The sequence below is a fragment of the Momordica charantia genome, assembly GCF_013281855.1.
Source record: "Momordica charantia cultivar OHB3-1 chromosome 1 unlocalized genomic scaffold, Mcharantia_2.0 BLBB01000001.1, whole genome shotgun sequence".
NCBI classification, from domain to species: Eukaryota; Viridiplantae; Streptophyta; class Magnoliopsida; order Cucurbitales; family Cucurbitaceae; genus Momordica; species Momordica charantia.
Genome location: NW_028275157.1, coordinates 21,613,053 through 21,632,351, shown reverse-complemented (window position 1 = coordinate 21,632,351; position 19,299 = coordinate 21,613,053). Strand labels below are relative to the sequence as shown.

The 19,299-nt window shown below is 38.1% G+C and overlaps 5 protein-coding genes across 12 annotated transcripts; 4 read left to right on the top strand and 1 right to left on the bottom strand.

Annotated features, from left to right (window-relative positions):
• The first annotated feature begins 133 nt into the window (after window positions 1-133).
• LOC111012373 (ATP synthase gamma chain, chloroplastic) lies at window positions 134-1,720 on the top strand. The gene has a single exon (XM_022286510.2). It carries the CDS (start codon window positions 273-275, stop codon window positions 1,398-1,400), a length of 1,128 nt encoding a protein of 375 aa, XP_022142202.1. The 5' UTR covers window positions 134-272; the 3' UTR covers window positions 1,401-1,720.
• A 1,644-nt stretch (window positions 1,721-3,364) lies between these two features.
• Window positions 3,365-5,919, top strand: LOC111012313 (senescence regulator (Protein of unknown function, DUF584)). Of its 4 annotated transcripts, XM_088121320.1 has the most exons (4): window positions 3,683-3,974; window positions 4,244-4,712; window positions 4,821-4,888; window positions 5,154-5,919. In XM_088121320.1, exon 4 carries the CDS (start codon window positions 5,163-5,165, stop codon window positions 5,682-5,684), a length of 522 nt encoding a protein of 173 aa, XP_087977446.1. In that variant the 5' UTR covers window positions 3,683-3,974; window positions 4,244-4,712; window positions 4,821-4,888; window positions 5,154-5,162; the 3' UTR covers window positions 5,685-5,919. The 4 variants fall into 4 exon arrangements, with proteins under 4 accessions (XP_022142104.1, XP_087977448.1, XP_087977446.1 ...); XM_088121322.1 differs by lacking the exon at window positions 4,244-4,712 and having other exon boundaries at window positions 3,678-3,974; XM_022286411.2 differs by lacking the exon at window positions 3,683-3,974 and having other exon boundaries at window positions 3,981-4,712.
• Window positions 5,920-7,490: 1,571 nt separating this feature from the next.
• Window positions 7,491-11,066, top strand: LOC111012312 (putative beta-1,3-galactosyltransferase 2). 3 transcript variants are annotated; one of them, XM_022286407.2, is made up of 12 exons: window positions 7,491-7,647; window positions 7,764-7,910; window positions 8,380-8,476; window positions 8,802-8,854; window positions 8,937-9,148; window positions 9,246-9,309; window positions 9,520-9,592; window positions 9,720-9,843; window positions 9,968-10,055; window positions 10,144-10,269; window positions 10,348-10,457; window positions 10,582-11,066. In XM_022286407.2, the coding sequence occupies exons 2-12, from the start codon at window positions 7,795-7,797 to the stop codon at window positions 10,731-10,733; spliced, it is 1,215 nt and encodes a 404-aa protein (XP_022142099.1). In that variant the 5' UTR covers window positions 7,491-7,647; window positions 7,764-7,794; the 3' UTR covers window positions 10,734-11,066. The 3 variants fall into 3 exon arrangements, with proteins under 3 accessions (XP_022142099.1, XP_022142101.1, XP_022142102.1); XM_022286409.2 differs by having other exon boundaries at window positions 7,540-7,910; window positions 9,723-9,843; XM_022286410.2 differs by lacking the exons at window positions 7,491-7,647; window positions 7,764-7,910 and adding an exon at window positions 8,106-8,245.
• A 171-nt stretch (window positions 11,067-11,237) lies between these two features.
• On the top strand, window positions 11,238-15,910 carry LOC111012314 (autophagy-related protein 8C). 3 transcript variants are annotated; one of them, XM_022286414.2, is made up of 7 exons: window positions 11,238-11,785; window positions 12,004-12,067; window positions 12,477-12,532; window positions 12,623-12,675; window positions 13,156-13,274; window positions 13,347-13,461; window positions 13,735-14,335. In XM_022286414.2, the coding sequence occupies exons 2-7, from the start codon at window positions 12,031-12,033 to the stop codon at window positions 13,778-13,780; spliced, it is 426 nt and encodes a 141-aa protein (XP_022142106.1). In that variant the 5' UTR covers window positions 11,238-11,785; window positions 12,004-12,030; the 3' UTR covers window positions 13,781-14,335. The 3 variants fall into 3 exon arrangements, 2 of the variants coding, with proteins under 2 accessions (XP_022142106.1, XP_022142105.1); XR_015789589.1 differs by lacking the exon at window positions 11,238-11,785 and adding an exon at window positions 15,456-15,910 and having other exon boundaries at window positions 11,792-12,067; window positions 13,735-13,870; XM_022286413.2 differs by lacking the exon at window positions 11,238-11,785 and having other exon boundaries at window positions 11,792-12,067.
• On the bottom strand, window positions 15,197-18,139 carry LOC148213441 (Ankyrin repeat family protein). Its single transcript, XM_088121312.1, has 2 exons — window positions 16,456-18,139; window positions 15,197-15,778 (listed from the first exon to the last, which is right to left on the bottom strand). The coding sequence occupies exons 1-2, from the start codon at window positions 17,860-17,862 to the stop codon at window positions 15,389-15,391; spliced, it is 1,797 nt and encodes a 598-aa protein (XP_087977438.1). The 5' UTR covers window positions 17,863-18,139; the 3' UTR covers window positions 15,197-15,388.
• Between the last annotated feature and the right edge of the window lie 1,160 nt (window positions 18,140-19,299).

Below are 19,299 nucleotides of genomic sequence, written 5' to 3'. Positions count from 1 at the left end.
CCCACCAGAGCGGAGTAATGGACCCCGCCTCGAAATATTTCATCACGAGCAATCTGCAAAGATGAAATTGTTATCTGTAAACCTCATCCAAATCCGTCAGTTTCCCTCCACTCATTTCCCTCTCATTTCATTCGTACCAGAACAAAAGCTCCAAAATGAAGATAAGAGTAAGACCACATAGAAGCGGAAACCCATCTAAAGGGAAAGTTGAAATCCGCTTAGCAGACCCTCTTCTCTAAAGCGGAGCCCGAGAAGATCGTCCATTAAAGATCATGGCTTGCTCAAACTTCACAATGTGGGTCTCCTCAAAACCGTCTCTATCCGACGCCTCCGCACTTTCTTTCCGGCCTTTCAACCCTCTTCATAATCCGGCTCAGGGCTCCCCCGCCGGCAATGCCTCGCGATTTTCATCTGTCACTCCGATTCAGTGCGGTCTTCGTGAGCTCCGAGAACGAATCGATTCGGTGAAGAACACCCAGAAAATTACCGAGGCTATGAAGCTTGTTGCTGCTGCAAAAGTGCGTAGAGCTCAAGAAGCTGTTGTTAACGGAAGACCATTTTCGGAATCTCTCGTTGAAGTTCTTTACAGTATCAACGAGCAGCTCCAAACCGAAGATATAGACGTTCCTCTGACAAAAGTCCGACCGGTCAAGAAGGTTGCTCTGGTTGTTGTTACTGGGGATCGAGGTCTTTGCGGCGGTTTCAATAACTCGATCATCAAAAAGGCAGAAGCCAGAATCGCAGAATTGAAGAACCTTGGCCTTGACTATACTGTAATTAGCGTCGGTAAGAAGGGGAACTCGTATTTCCTTCGCCGGCCTTACATTCCAGTCGACAGATTCCTCGAGGGCGGCTCACTTCCCACAGCTAAGGAAGCCCAAGCCATAGCAGACGACGTTTTTTCCCTCTTTATCAGCGAAGAGGTCGATAAAGTCGAGCTTCTTTACACCAAATTCGTGTCATTGGTTAAATCCGACCCCGTGATCCACACTTTGCTTCCACTCTCACCAAAGGGAGAGATTTGTGACATTAATGGCGTTTGCGTGGATGCCGCAGAGGACGAATTCTTCAGATTGACGACAAAGGAAGGAAAATTGACCGTAGAGAGAGATGCCGTGAGGACAAAAACCTCAGAATTCTCCCCAATTTTGGAGTTTGAGCAGGACCCAGTTCAGATTCTTGATGCTTTATTACCTCTCTACTTGAACAGTCAAATTTTGAGGTCATTACAGGAGTCATTAGCAAGTGAGCTCGCGGCCAGAATGAGCGCCATGAGCAATGCGACTGATAATGCAAGCGAGTTGAAGAAGACGCTCTCAATTGTCTACAACAGACAGCGCCAAGCCAAGATCACTGGCGAGATATTGGAGATTGTTGCTGGTGCCAACGCTTTGACTTAAAAGGTCAATTAAGCAACTTTTAGGTACTTTCCACTGAGAATTCATTAAAATATGCCCGTTTAAGAACTAAAACATATTTAACAAATTCGTTATAAGTCTCGTCCCATTATAAACACTGTGCAACGAGACAATGGGGGCAACGTGTCTTGGAAAATAAGACAATTCTCTACTCGTGGTTTTGAATTCTATCCACTTTTTAGTCTTTTTGACGCTATGATTGTTTATAGTTCCTGTAATATTTGCACTTTCTGGTGCAGCTCTGCTTAATTGAAGCGCTGTTCAAATATAATTATATAATATATATATATACATAAACGTAACTATTGGGCTTTTTGTTAGAACTTTTATTTCATATCCCATGACAGGCTACAAATAAGATCATTTATGTGCTTCCTTAAAGCAGTCGATTCCAGAAGAACTGATAATATCAATTTGGAAGGCTTCTGAGATCAGTGCTGGCTTGATCTAGAGGATTAAGTTTAAAAGTGAGTAGGATTAGACTGCATTCTAGAACCGTGCAAGCCAAGAAGGCCATAGAAATGAAAACGTTGAATACACGTAGAATCCCGATTTGTGTACGGATTATAGGTTGGTGTAACGTAAACTATGTAGCTAAACTCAAATTTAACTAACATGAGGTTACTTTGTTGTGCAATCTTCATGACTATCAGCGATCCAGTAAGGTGAGCTGTATGTGTTACTATGTAATCTATTAGTCCTTTTGAGTTTGCCTCACGTATTAAATTTATGTTCCTTGGTGTTATGAGTTTTCTTACTTCATAGCTTATATCAACTCATGTTATTAAATCCAGACTTGTGAAATTTAATTTTTGCACTACATGCTAACTTTTACAATCGAGTACAAGTTTTGTGTTAGATGTTACAGATTTTACAAGATGAATAAGATTTTCATTAGTGTGTGATCTTTTGGATAGAATCCATTGATAATTCAATCGAAGTTAGACACAACCTTAGAAAAAGATGTTCTATTATCCTAATAAATAGCAATAGAGTAATGTCTTAGAGTTGCAGATCTTTAGAAGTCAAGCTGAAGTGTTGAGTCTTAGTCCCACGTGGGATGAGGTTTGTCAATAGGTGGTATACTCTTGAGAAAATGAGTTAATCACGAAACTATTGTCTTTTTGTCAAGGTGTGAATTCGAACATTTGACCTTTAAAAAAGCTCCCAGTATACGGAAGCGTTAAAAGTTGATTAATCTTCGGCTTATTTATCTCATTCTCAGCTGTATGGATTCATGTTGTCTTCCATACTGCTAACCACTAGTGCATCCTTAGTGGTCTATAATATAACTATTATTTATTCTAAAACAGCCATTGATGATGAAAAGAATGGAAATAACTCCCTTCCCTTTCTGTCTTTATCTGTACTTATGACCATAACAATGAAGAATGAACAAACACCCCTACTTTGTCGGCAAAACTTATTTGGCAGGGATCACGCGTTCTATCTCTATCATTAAACATAGGTAATCAGTAAAGTAGAAATTGAAAAAAAAAATGGTATGCTTGATTATGCATCATAAAGGGAAACAATTTGACGCAGACTCGCAAATCAACAGCAGCCTAAGCAATGGCATCTCAGAGCATTTACAAGGGAGAGAAAGTAGTTGAAGAATTGAAATGGTGGTGGGGAAAGCCATAGTTCTTGCAACGGATTAAGGGAAAATCTGTGGACTCGGATTAGACTTTAGAGGATCTAATCCCATCCCCAGGAAAGGAAAGTGATTGAATGAATGAATGAATGGAAAAAGAAAAAAGGTTGTCTTGTGCTGATCTTATCTCTACTTTATTCAATGTATTTCCTTTTTTACTCCCCATGACAGATAAAAGGGTTTTTTCATTATCTTAATGATTATCACTCTCTCTTGAGTTTGATTTTTGATTGCCCCATTATAAATTTTCAATTCTTTCTTTCTTTTTCTTACTTGGAATCCACAGTCTCGACTGTTTCTAAGTGAAAATCCCACTAAGCAACTGCAGCTCGTTCACTAAACTCAAAATTCTTTTTATTTCTTCACTTTAGATCTGCAACATTCTGAGAATTCCATTTTTTAAAACCATATTAGATGTTTTGAATTTAAAACTCGTTTTAAAGCTAAGTTAGGCGCATTAAATCAAAACGCCACGTCTCCCTCTATATCAAACAACAGCAGGGCCATCCATCTCCAACTGGTTCATGTCACTTCAAAGTTTTTTTTTTACCTGTATATCTTTGGGAAAGCGATGACTTTTTTTAGTTCCCCATTTCAAAAGTAAGAAATCTTTGGAACGTTCAATTGGATTACAAAACGACACCCAATAAAATGAATATAAAAACAGTCTCTAAACATATTATTTTAAATGGCTTGATTGTTTGCTAACCAAGGTGGTTTTTTTTCTTCTTCTTGCAGGTTAGGCTCAAATGAATGAGATGAAATCTGAACTTTTTTTTTTCTCTGCATGAACCAAACAAGGAGATGGTTGACCCACACACGCTCTCGTGTCATTTTCGAACAGACATTATGATTTGAGCTTGAGAAGACACCTCCCCATCTCTCCCTCAATTCCAAGACAGGTGCTTCTTTCTCTCTCTTTCTTCTTTCTCTCTCCCATAAATCCCAAAGCTCTTTGAAGCATTGGTAAACGAATTGAAGTAATAGATGGAAATTTTGAAGTGCTTAAGATCATTGAGATCCATGGTGGCCAAAACTTCTCTCACATATCTCAATGCAGCAACACAGAAGAAAATTAAGTGCTTTTACTCCTCTGGCGCCTCCTTCAAGGCCAGCTTCAGAGATTGAAAAAAGCAATGGAAATAGATTACTGAGTTTTTTTTTCAACTAGGAGTGAGATGGAGCTGTGCTGCAAGTTAAGAAGAGGATAAGGTTACGGAAATCAGTGAGGTTTTGGTTTTGGTTTTGGTCAGACTATTTTCGAGTCTCACTCATCGTTTCCCCATCATCTTTTCCAATCAAAAGCCAGCCTTTTTTCTAAACAGACTTCAACAACTTCCCTTGATCAATATTTTGCTTTGGTTTCTGTTATAAGTTCTTGTTTTTTTATCTTTTCAAAGTTCAAACCAACCCCATCTTACAGTGGCGGGGGAAAATTAGTGCTTTTAAGTTTTTTACTCAGATTCTCTTCAAATCCCGTCGCTTTCTCTCCCATTTATTTCAGCTTTTTGATTGGCCATGAAAGTACAATTCATCTGTTTTTTGTTATCTTTTCTGGGGTTTCCCTATTTTTGCTGGGTGCCATTTCTGAGCCTGAACTGAGGCCCTTGATATCTGTGATCTTCTTTGGTAGTATTCAGGTAAGAGCAAGGGTTTTTTTCATTTTTTTTCCTCTTTTTTTCCATTGCTTCTCTTACTTTGTCACGGTTACTTTTGGGGCTCTGCACCTGATTCTTACTCATTTTCAGAGAGAAAAATTTCTGATAAATATCCGTGAGAAAGGCCAGTTTCATCTGAAGGGTAATCAAACAATAAGGTAGGTTCATTTCATTGTATTTCTCTCTCTATCTATCTGTTCCTTTTTGTTCCCGAGGAGATAACCCAGTTCAGTTCCATCTCATTCTCACTTTCTTCAGCACCAAAAGATGAAACAAAAATAATCAGTTATTTTTCCCATATATGTATATTGGAACTAGTGACTCTGTTTTACTCATTGTTAACAAGTGTTATTTTTTTCATTTTACTCACTGTTCTCTCTTATTGGCTCATGAACTAAACCACTTTTCTGTGTTCTGTTTTAGATCAAACAGATGGCAGGTTCCACCACCAGAAGAAGCAATGGAAAATCAATCAAAGATGGAGACTTTGATGAAGAAGAAATAGAAGCATGGAGCTTTAACCCCAAAAGAGGAGAAGAAAAAGAAGCTTCATCGATCTCTTCTTCTTCTTCTTCTTCCTCTGTTTGGCGCATGCAGAGCTCTGCCCCTAAAATGATACCCAAAGCCAAAACAGCAGAAAATCAAGAACCCAAAACTGTGAAGCGATCCTCAGCCCCTCTGGACATTCCAGACTGGTCCAAAATATATGGAAGAAATGGCCACATGGGTTCATGGATGGATGATGAATATGGCATGGTTGATGGTGCTGCACGTTATGATGATGATGATGATGGAGATGTCATGGTTCCTCCTCATGAATGGATTGCTAGGAAGCTGGCAAGAAGCCAAATTTCATCTTTCTCAGTGTGTGAAGGGATTGGAAGAACACTCAAGGGAAGAGATCTTAGTAAAGTGAGAAATGCCATTTTGACTAAAACTGGTTTCTTGGAGTGATGTAACAACAAATTCATCACTTTCCTTTTTGTTGAACCAAAATCTACTGTGAGTTAGAGAGCCTGAGAATTGCCTTTTGTTTTTTTTTTTTTTTTTTGGGTTGAGAGATTTTGTTTGTTGAATTTGAGTTTTGGGTAATTGAATTCAATAAGAAAAATGGTACGAGATAATATTTCTCTAACTTGCAGTGTTTAAGAATTTCAGTGATGGGCAAATGAAGTGCACTGTTATAATCTTCCTGTCTTGTCTATTTCCAGGGGCAAAAATTGATGCTCGTGTTAGAAATCTTTTTATTGGGATGTTTATTTTATTTGTTTTTCTTCCTTTTGCCACCTAAAGAATTCAATTATCATGCACGGCAGGTAATCCAAGTTTTCTTGTACTTCTTCACTTTTTCCATCTCTATATTGATGGTGAATTTGTATGCGTATGTTAAAATGGTCTATTTCGTTTGGATCCAACTCTATATTGATGGGAAGAAATATTTTGTCATTTTTTTTCCTACAACGAAGATGAGGACTCAAACGCACGATTTGTTTGATATTGGCAGTAGTCCACCAACGTGTTAAGTAAGGATAATATCCAAAATTTAATATATTTCCAAATGTGGTATAAATATATATATATATATATATAACATCAAATTGTGTTTTTTTTTATTTAATACAATAAGCCATAACCAATTTAGCTAAGTTCATTAGTTGTTTGATTTTTTGATTTTTTAACTTTAGTTATGTTTTTGTTTTTTATTATGCCTAAATACATGATTTAAAAATAGTTTTAGACCTAATAAAATCATTTTTGTTAATAAAATAGGTTGTGGAGTCCACAAAATCAATGTTTTTTTTTTCCAAATATAGTTTACCAAATCTAATTTAATAATATATTTTACAAAACATTTAAAAAAACCTAATTTTAACTTTTTTTTTTGGTTGATTTTTTGAGGTCTGCAACTTACTCTACAAAAATACATGCAGGGGTTGGAATCTTACCTAGAAATATTAAGCTTGGGGTTTAGCTGGAGGTTAAGAAGGGTTTAAGAAGCTGTACTAAAAAAAAAGAAGAAGGGTTTAAGAAGCCTAAATTTTATATCTGTTTAAATATTCCTCTTAATTGTTTACTTTTGTTTTTTTTTTCCTTAAATATTATCTACTTTTACTGTTTTGATATGACTAAGTTCACAATTAAATAATTTTCTTATTATCCAAATGTAAGTTCAAAATTTAAACGGTTTCTTATACTTTCTTGTTTTAAGTCGACTAACTTAAAAATAAAATACATTCTTATATTATTTCAAACTGATTAAGTTAGAAATAGAATACCATATATTTATGCTATTTTAATACGACTAAATTGAAAATGAATATCGTGCATATATTTTTGTTCGAGTATGAATCGTTTGAAATTAAATACTTTTTTATATGGGTAATTTAAAATAAAATATTTTCTATTTTACTAATTTTATTTTAATAATTCTAAAATAAAATATCATTTAGTTTTGTTAATTACATTTGGTAAACTATATTTTCAAAGAAAATATTGGTTTTGTGAGGTTGACACCTTATTTAATAGATTATTAAATTAGATTTGGTATATTGTATTTAAAAAAGATTGATTTTGTTGAGTCTAAAACTACTTCTAAGAAATATTTTTAGACAAAGTTAAAAAATTAATAATAAAAAGTAAAACATAATTCAAGTTAAAAAGGGAAAAAATAAAATAAAAAACCAAAACAAATTAAAGTTTTAAAAAAAATTGCGGAAAAAGTGTTAGAAATAAAAGGGACTGAGGAGCCTAAAAAAAATAAAAATAAAAAAATAAAAAAGAAGTGGTGGTATTCAAGTTAAAAAAAAAAGGGAAAAAATGGAAAATCTTTGAAGGGCTTGGCTAACGGAGTTCGACCCTCCGGTTTCTACGGGCTCAATGCTATTTTCCCAGTTAGTTTGAAAAGTTTCGTTCCAAAGTATGAAATTGTTGTTTCCCCATTCGTTTGTTTTCCATTGCTGCTTTCTGGGTTTTTTCCATTTTTTCGTCTACTGTTAATTCCTCAAATTCTACTTTACTCTTATGGATCCCAAGTGAGTAAACTAAGTTAGGGAAGGAAAAGGAAATGTCAACGAAGAACAGAGGAGGCGGTGAGTTTGCTCCAAAAAATGCATTCTCTAGGAACTGGGTTCTTCTGCTATGTTTTGGGAGCTTTTGCGCTGGAATGTTTTTCACTAACAGGTGCATTTTCTTTATGTTTTCCAGATTCCATTTATACCTTAGAACACGTATTTCCGAGTTCGGTTGCTGAATTGTGCACATTGGGATTTGGGAATACGGATTTTCAATTGATTTAAAATTCCATAATTCTTGGAAATTATCATCTGCTGTTCTTAATTCGACTGCTGGCCGTTAATCTTTGATGCCAGCATTGATGAAACTATTCCCGTATTCATTAACCTCTGTTACGGATTACGAGAAATCTTTTGAATTAACAAAGATGTGCAGAGCTGATTATAACCATATGCTCTCATCTACTTCGATCCTTGAATTTAAGCATTATTAGCTTGCCTAAAGTACGTTTCAGTTTCTTCTACTCTCTCAACAATCTTTTGCCTTAATTTGTTGTGCTTGTTTTCTTCAAGTACTGTGTACTACTACTAGGATAAGTTCGATAATTCGATTTAATTCTTTTCACTCATTATTCCAGAATGTGGATGGTTCCAGAAGGTAAACGGACTTCAATGGTTTCTAGGGTTGCTAATGCACAAATGAAGATAAAATCTGAGGATTGTAATCCACAACGTGTGAGTACATCTTTCAAACGTCTACTTTGAAGTCAGTTCTGAAACTTTTTCCATCAATTTATTACCCTTACATACCAATCAGTTTATAAGGGTAAGATATGTGGTGAAAGTTTGAAACTGCCAACCCACAGTTTTCATGGATGTAAAATCTGCTTTGAAGTCAGTTCTATTTTTCCTTATTATTCCATAAACATTGGGACCTTTTCTTTTTATAAGGTTCAGAAACGTGGTGAAACTTTGACTGTCATTCTACCATAAACCTTGTTATTAAATCTGTACTTTTTATGTCTTTTTGAACGTCTCATTCTAATCATTTCCGGTAAAGAATGCATACAATGCAAGAATAAGTGAGAATTCAAGGACACAGCTTGGTATACAGTAAGGCGCTTGTTTCTTCAAACACTCCTATCAGTGTTCATGTTTCTCAAATGTCCTACAGAAGTTGTCTGTATGGCTACAGGGAACTGAATGACATGATTGCAGATTTGGAAAGGAAATTAGCAGCTGCAATGGAGGATAACGAATCTGTATTAAAGGGATCTGTCACATTGGACAATCCAAAGACTGATGATACAAATTCGAAGAGAAAATACTTCATGGTTATAGGAATAAATACAGCTTTTAGCAGTAGGAAACGAAGGGATTCAATCCGTAATACTTGGATGCCACAAGGTGAAATCAGTAGTACCAAATTTGAACTTATCTTTTGAGTTAGTTTGAGGCAATTGTTTTACTATCAAACTGTTCTCATGGGGAAAATCTTTTAAAGGTGAAAAAAGAAAGAAGCTGGAGGAAGAGAAGGGCATAATCTTACGCTTTGTAATAGGACATAGGTAAGAAAATGGTACATCTTTATCCTGCATTTCTTCAGGTATTTGTTAAGAATTAATGGATTCCCATAATTAAGGAAGTCGAAGTCTTGGTTGGTTGTGAATACTTTAGGAACCATGAATTAGTTGTTCTCTTGGCTGTATAGAAACTAGAAAACACATAACTGAAGTAATTAAATAGAACTTTTCTATGTCCTGTCTTTATGTTGCTAGTTCAACATCTGGTGGCATTCTTGATAAAGCTGTTGCTGCAGAGGAGCTCACAAATAGAGATTTCTTGAGACTGGTAGTGCAATCATTTCCCTGTTTTTTGGTTCCTCCTTCAGAAACTGTGTCGAACTAAATATTAAATGCTAAGAATTATGTGCAAATGACACAACTCGTGCATTTACATTTTTGTCCAACAACAAAAGCAGAATCACGTCGAAGGCTATCTGGAGCTATCTGCCAAGACAAAAACTTATTTTGCCACTGCTGTTGCTTTGTGGGATGCAGAGTTTTATGTTAAAGTCGATGACGACGTCCATGTCAACTTAGGTAAACTTCGAGACAAGTTTTTCTCTCTAGCACATATTACGTAGAGGTAGAACAGAATGTTTTTCTTCTGTCAGGTGCTTGATTAGGCTGCATTATATGCTTCTTGATTTATGATTTGTTACAGCTACTCTTGGAACAACTTTAGCTGCACATCGAATGAAACCTCGGGTTTATATTGGTTGCATGAAATCTGGACCCGTCCTTTCACAAAAGTGAGAATTACTTCCTTTATGTTCTCAGTTAATGTAAATTGTTGCAATCAGTAAGCTTAGATGTCCTAACCATCCTTTTTGGGCATAGGGGAGTAAAATACCATGAACCAGAGCATTGGATATTTGGTGGAGAAGGAAACAGGTACTTTCGTCATGCCACCGGGCAGCTTTATGCAATCTCAAGGGATTTAGCAAAGTATATACTAAAGAATCAGTAAGTTCCCATCATTATCACAACCAAAGGTCATTTCGACACACTATTTTCGAATCAATTGGGAGAGTTTTTGTGCAGAGATGTGCTGCACAAGTATGCCAATGAAGATGTTTCTTTGGGATCTTGGTTCATTGGTTTAGATGTGGAGCATGTTGATCATAGGAAACTATGCTGCGGTACCCCACCTGGTAAATTTTGAAATCTCTGTGCCTTTTTCCTTTTGTTCTTTTTTTGTCATTGGTTACGAAAGCACAAAATCACTGCCACGAAATGGTAACATTATATCTAATGGAATCTCTTGTGGAAGATAAGATTGTGAGTTGAAGGCTGGGAGTGGAAGTCCATGTGTGGCTTCATTTGACTGGAGATGCAGTGGCATCTGCAGGTCTGTGGAGAGGATAATGGAAGTTCACCGCCGTTGTGGTGAAGATGAGAATGCTGTGTGGGGTACGAGCTTTAGATAGAATCATTGCTTTACAAAGTTACAGACCGACAGATAACAGAGAAACCAAAGCATACCCAAATGATGAAATGATACACATTTCCGACATGTCGTTCAGGAGACAAGCCTCGATGCCATTGCCAACCAGAAAGAAGACTGAAAGGTCGCTCTATTTATTTAGAGGTGGGGAAAGGCCCGTGCTGAAACTTCTTTAAACACGATCTCTGAATCACTGAAAATATTTCGGCAGCCTTATTATTTTTTCTTTTTTACTTTTTTTTTCCTATATACTATATAGTAATCATATAATTATACAGAAAAGAAAAAGAATCAAATCGTGATGCCCTTGTCAGTACTCTCTCTCTTACATTTTTCCTTATTTTTATTTTCAATTTACTTTATATTATTCTCCTACCTTTCTATCTAAATAAATCACAATCTTTTCATTTTAAAAAAAAAAAATTATGATCGATTAGATTTATTAATAAATTTATTTGATTTTTTAAAAAAGTTTTCATTTATGTTTAAAGTAAGTTTAGTTTTTTTTTTCTCTTTTTAGCCCAATAAGTTGGGGATTCAAATCCACAACCTAATACGTTGGCAAAGTAAGTTTAACTTTTGTTTTGAGTCTAGGGTTTTCAATTGCACCTAACCACTTTAGACGTTATTTGTTTAAATTTGATTTCTACTTCAGCTTTATTTATTTATTTATTTATCTTCTTTAAAGACTCTTTTTTGTGCTTGCTTTTCTACTCTGCCCGCGCATGTATAATTTTCTCCATATTTCTTTTTACTTGCATTAGTATGGTGTAGTAATTGTTGTGGAAAATGAGATATTTTTGTAAATATTTAATGTAAAACAGTATAATTACGTAAATATCCTGAAAAGCAGTTTCTAAGCCCACAAGAGTTTCAGTGGGCCAGATACAAGTGGGCCTCAAATGTATGGCCCAACACAGTGTAACTTGTGATACAGAGAATCTTCCCCAAGGAGAGAGAATTTGTAGGTATACGTGTTTGAACTGGAAAGAGGAAGAGGCTGCCTCAACTACGAAATTCACGAGTCATGATCAAGTAGTATCTTTTTTTAAATTCTCCTTTTATATCATCCATTGTTCTCTTCCCCCTTTTGCCAATTGATTACTGAAACAGTGAAATTCCAAACGCCTTTTTTGATCGAGTTTTGTATGCCAATTCAAGCACTCTTTGCTTTCTTCCTTGTTTCGTTTTGATTATACTTTTCTCTGGATTTTGAGATCGAATTTTTGTGGGATTCTAACGTGCGAGAGCAGTCGTAGCGTGAGATTCTGATTTCTTCCATGGCTAGAAGCTCGTTCAAACTCGGAATTCCTTTGGGTAATCATTTACTCTACCCCCGCATCTTTGTTTTAGTATATATTTGGGCATAATTCACGTATTGTTATTGAGATTTTACTTCGGGGCCCATTCATGAATTGATGCACTGGGCGAAGAATTGGGGGACATGGAGTTGGAAGTCCATTGAATTGCTTAGAATTTGTTTGAATTGGTTCCTTTGTTGGCGAACTTATATGAATTCAAGCATTCGCTAGTCGAAGTATCTTCGTGTTGTGTTTTCTGTGAGCACCGAATAAGCCAATATCTGTTTGGTTTCATCTTTGTTTTCGTTACTTTATCTCCTTGTCGGTAATTCTATTCAGTAAAATCTAATAGAGAATAGTCAGAATTATGTGATTCTTCATGCATAACTATTATTTCTTACTTTGTTGGGATCTTCACTTCTCAGAAAGGAGACAGGCTGAAGCAGCTCGCATAAGAGAAAAGTACCCAAATAGAATACCAGTAAGAATAATGTTCCTAATTAACTTCTTTACTTAGTATGATCTCCTAAATTTACTTTGGTTTTGGTACTAATTCAAATAAGTCAAACAGGTGATTGTCGAGAAAGCTGGGAGGAGTAACATTGCCGACATCGACAAGAACAAGTACTCTCTCTTCTCCTTCTTAACTGATAATTAAAAGTAGATACTAGCGCATATGTTTGCAGTAGCTGTAGTAATATGTCGAATGAAAATAATGGAATGCTAGCATGTAGTTTGAATGTCGAGTTTATTAGAAACAGAGGTACCTAAATCAATAATAAAAATCGTTTACTTGGAAGATATCACTGACTTTTAGATGATAGCTTCATTGAAGTGATACGTGGAAAAATGCATAAAAGTGAGTCTATAAAGCCATAATCGGATGCATGTTATTGCAGCAACTCCAGTCCTATTGTCAGCGTGAATCAACATATTAATATTGAAATCTGGTTGATACTTCATAATTCTGGATAAATCTCGAATACAAAGAAGTATTTTTTTTTCCTTCGTACAAGCAATCAGTTGATTCATTTTGGAAGTTGCCAATATCATATACTAGAAAAAAAATTTTAATTTTTGTCGTTTTTATCTTTTCTACCGCAGATATCTTGTCCCAGCTGATTTGACTGTCGGACAGTTTGTTTACGTGGTACGGAAACGGATTAAACTTAGTGCTGAGAAAGCAATATTTGTATTTGTTAAGGACACACTACCTTCAACTGGTGAGAGATGATCTTTTTTTCTGCGGCTCTGATCTCTCCATAAGCATTATAATAAATTCTTCTGTGCAACAGGTGCATTGATGTCTGCAATTTATGAGGAAAACAAGGATGAAGATGGGTTTCTTTACATGTCATACAGTGGAGAGAACACTTTTGGGTTCCTTGGAGGACAACGACAAGTTTATTTGTAAATTCTAGCTACGCCCTTCCATTTCAATCAATGCACCAGCTTTCTGTTCCGTTCGGTTCTAGTGTATTAACTTTCCATCACCGATATTAAAAGGGTGCTGCCAAAGCGGCGCCCAAAATGTTTTAGCTTATTTCCTTCTCTCAATTCAGCTGTGAACCGATGAAATAGTTATTGTTGTCTTTCTTATTTGCATATCAAGCAGCAAAGTGATTTAACTTTCTGATCATTTTAGACATAACCCTTAAACTAAAATTTGATTTTGATTTCCAGAGATGGTAACACAGGTACCAGGATGAAACCTGAACTCCAGTGCTGAATCAACTCTAAAGCTAAAAGACACCATGTTTGCTGACATTCAAATACAAATACCAGAATCATGAGAATGTTCAACCTTCTGCTAACAAGAGTACATCTCTCCCTCTCTCTCTCTCTCTCTCTCTCTCTGTAATTTTGGTGCCAAATCTGCCCAATTTACTTGGAGTTTTTCTTGCGTGGGTTCATGATCCACTTGATTCCATTGGAAATCCCACTTCCAATCTTTTTAACACCCGCCACAGTCGCCGCCTTGGCCTTAGCAAAGCCAGGCTTAGAACCCGCCTTCTTGTCGGAGCTGCGGTCTCCTTTGACTTTACTGCCGTCGTCTTCTTCCATGGCGCCAATCCCTCCGGCTCCCCATTGGTCGGCCCAGCTGGGTGCTTCTGCAGCCATTGTGTCTATTTCCCAACACCTTAAACTTTGACACTATCCATTATTGGTGCTAGTACTAACACAGTAATCAAACTTATGTCTAAATATAACATATTCTTTTTCGGATATCTATTAAATTTACCCGGATTAGTAAAGCAAACATAAACTTTTCCCTTTTCTTCAACGTACACATAGACAAACATAACTCGGCTATATTTAGGAACAGAGAGATCAGATCTAAAGATTTTATTCACAAGAGTGGACATATCATCAACTTGAAGAAGCAGAAACAAAACAAATCTGAATCAGAAAGATTATATAGTGATAGTCGTACCTGGGATCGAAAACGGGAAGAAGAAGTGAAGAAACTTGGTGAAGGAATTCGAGGAAGATTAGACAATAATTGGCCTTTAGAAAGCAGCAGCTGCAGCACAGAGGGCCATAGGTGGATGGGCTGTCTTTTACTCCCGCTGCAATATTACTTTTTTAAAGGACTTGCCAACTCCATCTGGTCTTTCCATCTAACGAAGCAAACTATGTCTTTTTGGCATCTTTTTCTTTTCTTTAAAAAAACAAATATGCATCTTTAATCCTCCTCGTAATCACAAGGCCCCTAAACTTGGACCAGATGTCTACTGATATAACCTGGGTTCAAATTCAAACATCCAATCAAATCAGGCGGCTGTTTCTTCACTCTGCTTCGTTGATGAACAAAGTTCCTTCCAATCATCAATTATTCAATAATCACATGTATGTTCCCTATATTAACTTAGACCACCAAAGTACATGATTAGACTTTTTAACTGTTCATTCACAAGATCATCATAAAAATTGGAGGGGGCCGGGCCGGCCGTGGGGCATCGGAATAAGAGTTGGTCCAAAAGGGAAAAATAAAAGATTCAAATTATAGTATTCGAGGGGGAAGAATATCAAACTCAATGGGCAAAGTTCGAAATTCCGACAGATAGAAACAAAACTGTCAGCAACAATTTCTTTCAAGTTGACTAAAATGGTTGCCCGGAATAAAAAATATAGACCACCAACATTCTCGAAGGACGAAGTGAGTTGTAAGACTGATTAATTAATTGATTCATTTCATTTCTACATCGTTCGTATCTGTAAACAAAAAAAAAAAAAAAAAAAAAAAAGAAACACAAGCAAAGCCATAAGACTAGTTAATTAATTAAATTAATTCCATTTCTCATGATCAACATCATCATCTCCACCGCAGTACAAATCATTTTGATTTCCTTGTGGATTTCGACCTTTTCATTTTGGTTGTTTTGTCATCGGATCTGGCCCAGGTATAACCACCCGGAATGGCAAATGGGTCCGAATCATCTTGAGCCGCCGACCAGGGACATCGCTGGTTTTGCTTGGCCGTCGAGCCGGCGGCCGAGTGGCTGGTGCTTCGCCTCAGCCACGTCGCCGACGAAGACGAGGAAGACGAGGAAGAACAAGACGGCAACGATGAGTAGTGGGATTCAGAAGGGTCTTCTTCTCTTCCGCCGTTGGCTAGTTGCCTTGGGCTTGAGAACGGCGTGTAGAATTGTTCCGCCGGCGGAAGATCCTGAAATTTGGTGAACGTTATCACCACCCTCACCGTCGGCACCACCGGGATAGCCACCTACAAATCCAAACAGAAAATAAGTACTCTTGTTTAATTACCGATTCAGCTTTAAAATTAAAAAAAAAAAAAAATCTTCTAAATTTTTTGTGCATTGCCCATTTTTGAATAAATTCAAAACCTTTCTTTTTCCCCAAACATAATAAAAATAAAAAATAAAAAAGTCTGCGTCGTCTGTTACGCTGCCACGTTATAATATTTGAGTCAAATTCTATTTGGGTCTTTATTGTTTTTCTTTTTCGAGTTTTGTGAGAAGGAAAAAAGCGTATTTAGTGAGGGACCCACTGTAGGAAAACCGGGATTCAGAGAAAACGCAAAGTGGGCCCCGGTTGCTTTCTTTGTCTAGGGTAAATCCTCCCTCCACAATTATGTGGACCCAGTGGCTCATGACCGTAGGATCGGAACAACCATCGTCGTCCAATCCAATCACCGACCATGATGGCCCCACGTGGATGTCAACCAATCAGACGGCGTCTAAGGCCCCTTCGTCAGTAGACTTTCGTGAGACCGTTGCGTTGGGGATTAAAATAACTCCACCAAAAAAAAAAATTAAAAAAATCAAATAACCTACAAGAAAGCGAAATCCTGAGGCCCAAGATAGGGCCCACCTTCAATTGACCCCAGAAAGACGTTTCGCAGTTGCAGTGTTTTTTGCTTTTTACTTTTTCAATCCTTACCTTGACCGGAAAAGTTCCCGCCGGGAACTTGGTGGTGAGCAGCTCCCTCATCCGCCTCACGGCCTTCACTTTGTTGGCCAAGATGTCCAGCAAAGGAAGCAGCTCCTCCGTCTTTAATGGAAACTGCTCCGTCAACCACACCGATGGCCGTAAGCTTCTTACGTACTCCTTTTCCTTGGTCGGCGGCGGCTCAAGTGGAGCCGCCGTGAAATTCGCCCTCCCGGCCTTCCTCGGCGGCGGTGCAGTCGTCGACGGTATATCCACGCTTTTTCTCGGCATCATTACCCATTCCCTCTCTTCCCGAACAAAGCTGCTGTGTCTCCGCCGGTCTGTGCTGTTTCGGTCGGGCAGCCCGAAATTCGGATTCTCGCATACTAAGAATCCGTCGTCGTCTTCGTCGAGTTCCAGCGGGAGGACCTGCTCGCTACCTGCCACGTCACTTTCGCCGCCGGCTACTTTTCGCGACCGGAAGCTGAATACTACGTTATGTACTTCGTAAACTTTGGCCTTCCATTCTCCGATGCTTTCGGTTTTCTCCTGCCTTCTCCAGTTGGTTCTTCCGACGAGTTCTGCTTTCGTGACGTCCATGCCGGGCCGGTAAACGCTCGTCTGAGAGCAGAATCCGGCAATGTCGGACTCACTCATCGGAGCCCCTGCGTTCTCAAAAGCGTCGAAGATTCTGCGATCGTCGCGGTTAACCACAAGAAGCGAACCGGAGGGAATGTCGTGATTCTGATCGCCGTCGCCGAGAAAGAGAAAACTCTGATCCGCACGCTGGATCTTCAAGCCATCGAATCCAGCCAACGACGTATCAGCTCGAAGATTACCATCGCGCTTCCAGATTCTGTAAGTATCCGACGGAGCAATTTTCCCAACAAACGGAATTACAGAGCTCTCAAAGTGGAACGAAATCTCCATGTAGAAGTCACGCATTCTCCGAAGAACCGCAATAACCCGCGGCAAGCGTCGGCGCCACTTGGACCAGGCGGCGCGGTGGTGAACTTGAAGAAGAATGAGCGCAATATCCGAACTCCGGCGGCACATCGCCTCCTGCAGAGGGTTCCATCCAGCGGAATTCTGGAGGGAAATATCCGCGCCAGCAGCCGAAAGAGTACGCGCGGCAGAAGCATCCTTAAGCCTGACAGCGAGATGGAGCGGAGTTTCCCGGTAGGGCACATCGCGGCGGTCGAGTACGGCAGAGATCTTGTCGGCGATCCGCTCCTGCGAAAGGGAATCGGCCTCAGTATGAATGAGAGCAGGATCAGCAAGGCGAGGAAGAGTGGAGACGATGCGAGAGAGAGCAGAATGATCAGCGAGGGCGACGGCGTAGTGGACAGGACTGTGAGCGTAATCCTTGGGTTTAATGGGCGAAAGCGACGTCGTCGTGGGGATCGACGACTTCGCCATTAAAGCAGGAGGGGAGCGGCGGAAATGGAAGGAATGGGGGAAATTGAAGCGGAAGAGCGACAATTGGTGTGGGGCTGCGGGAAGAAGAAGAGGAGAAGATGTTTGGGGAAAGAGGAAGGGCAAATTGGTCAAATCTTGCGTGACTTTATTGGGAAGCACGAGAGAGAGTGGACACACTCACGCAATCGGCGCGTCTTTTTGTAATGGGTAAGCAGAAGTTGTGGATATTTCTTTCCAATGTCTGTACTTTAGCTCACCCTCGTCGTTTTGTTTTGTCTGCAAATTGGAAATTGAAAATTTGAAGGATATATATATATATTTTAATTTAACCAATAAATAAGTAAATATCGAAGGAAGGGCAAAACGGTGAAAAAGAAGGGGCAGGGGGAGTGGGTGTGGGTAATAATTGGGGCATTTTGGTCAGAGAGAGGAATGGGTTATTGTTATGGCAGTGGGGGCGTGCGAGTGGTCAGCTTCTGAGCATGCAACCGTCGACACTGACGCTTGTCCCACCCAAATCCAAACGGATAATTCCCTTCCCGCTCAGCCCATGTTAATGGGCCAGGCCAGGCCCAATTAAAATTTCACGTGTCTCGGCCCGAAGTGAAGCGTTTTGCCCATTCGGCCCAACAATGGATTAATAATATATAATGTAAAATGTGGTCAAATCAATCTCTTTTTGTAATCAAATCAGTCGACTGTTTGATAATTAGGTTGATGACATTAAAATGGGAACTGAATACGTCTATGAATGGAAAGTTTATAATTAATATGATTTAATGAATTTTAGATGTCTAATAATTAAAGAAGACTTTTTTGCAAAATAAAAGGAATTGCTAATTACAAAATCATGAAAATTACCAACAAGGGATCCAGTTTGGAGTCAAAGAAAAAGTGTATCCCTAATCCTAATTTGTTCGGGCTAAATAAAAGGTTTTTAAAATTTTAAAGGCTGTGTCTATTAATATTTAGGTTTCAAACTAATTCTATAAGTCTTGGAGAGATCTTGTGAATTTTAATTGAGCATGTATTAGATAACTTAATAAATTAAAAAAATTATATATAGCTTTTACTCTATCTCATAGGATTTGAACAAATCTTACTCTCTATCCCAAAAACCATTTTTGAAATACCTACGAAAGAAGAAGTTGGTGAAATCTACATGTATTATGTGTTGAGTGGTGGATAAAACAGGTTTAGTGCACTTAATCTTTTAAAGGGGGTTGCTTGACTACCAAGTTCGAAGAAGGGGCACAAAACAACATATGCAAACTTTTCAACAAACGAATCTTGTCATTAAAAAACAAAAACCCCCCAATGAGAAAAATGACTGCAAATTTTGGATGTAATGCAATAAAGGAAAATATGAAGATGGGTCACTGTTATTGTATTGCAGCGTCAAGTTAAAGTGGAGTGGAAGAAACGTATTACTGTGAA

Bases quoted from the DNA above. Each gene is read 5' to 3' on its own strand.
- LOC111012373 (XM_022286510.2), top strand. From the start codon at position 273: ATGGCTTGCTCAAACTTCACAATGTGGGTCTCCTCAAAACCGTCTCTA.
- LOC111012313 (XM_022286412.2), top strand. From the start codon at position 5,163: ATGGCAGGTTCCACCACCAGAAGAAGCAATGGAAAATCAATCAAAGAT.
- LOC111012312 (XM_022286407.2), top strand. From the start codon at position 7,795: ATGTCAACGAAGAACAGAGGAGGCGGTGAGTTTGCTCCAAAAAATGCA. The intron at 8,477-8,801 runs GTGAGTACATCT...TTTCCGGTAAAG, and splicing joins AGGATTGTAATCCACAACGT to AATGCATACAATGCAAGAAT. The intron at 9,310-9,519 runs GTAAGAAAATGG...TTATGTTGCTAG, and splicing joins CGCTTTGTAATAGGACATAG to TTCAACATCTGGTGGCATTC.
- LOC111012314 (XM_022286414.2), top strand. From the start codon at position 12,031: ATGGCTAGAAGCTCGTTCAAACTCGGAATTCCTTTGG. The intron at 12,068-12,476 runs GTAATCATTTAC...TTCACTTCTCAG, and splicing joins CAAACTCGGAATTCCTTTGG to AAAGGAGACAGGCTGAAGCA. The intron at 12,533-12,622 runs GTAAGAATAATG...TAAGTCAAACAG, and splicing joins AGTACCCAAATAGAATACCA to GTGATTGTCGAGAAAGCTGG.
- LOC148213441 (XM_088121312.1), bottom strand. From the start codon at position 17,862: ATGGCGAAGTCGTCGATCCCCACGACGACGTCGCTTTCGCCCATTAAA. The intron at 15,779-16,455 runs GTAAGGATTGAA...TTGGATTTGTAG, and splicing joins CGGGAACTTTTCCGGTCAAG to GTGGCTATCCCGGTGGTGCC.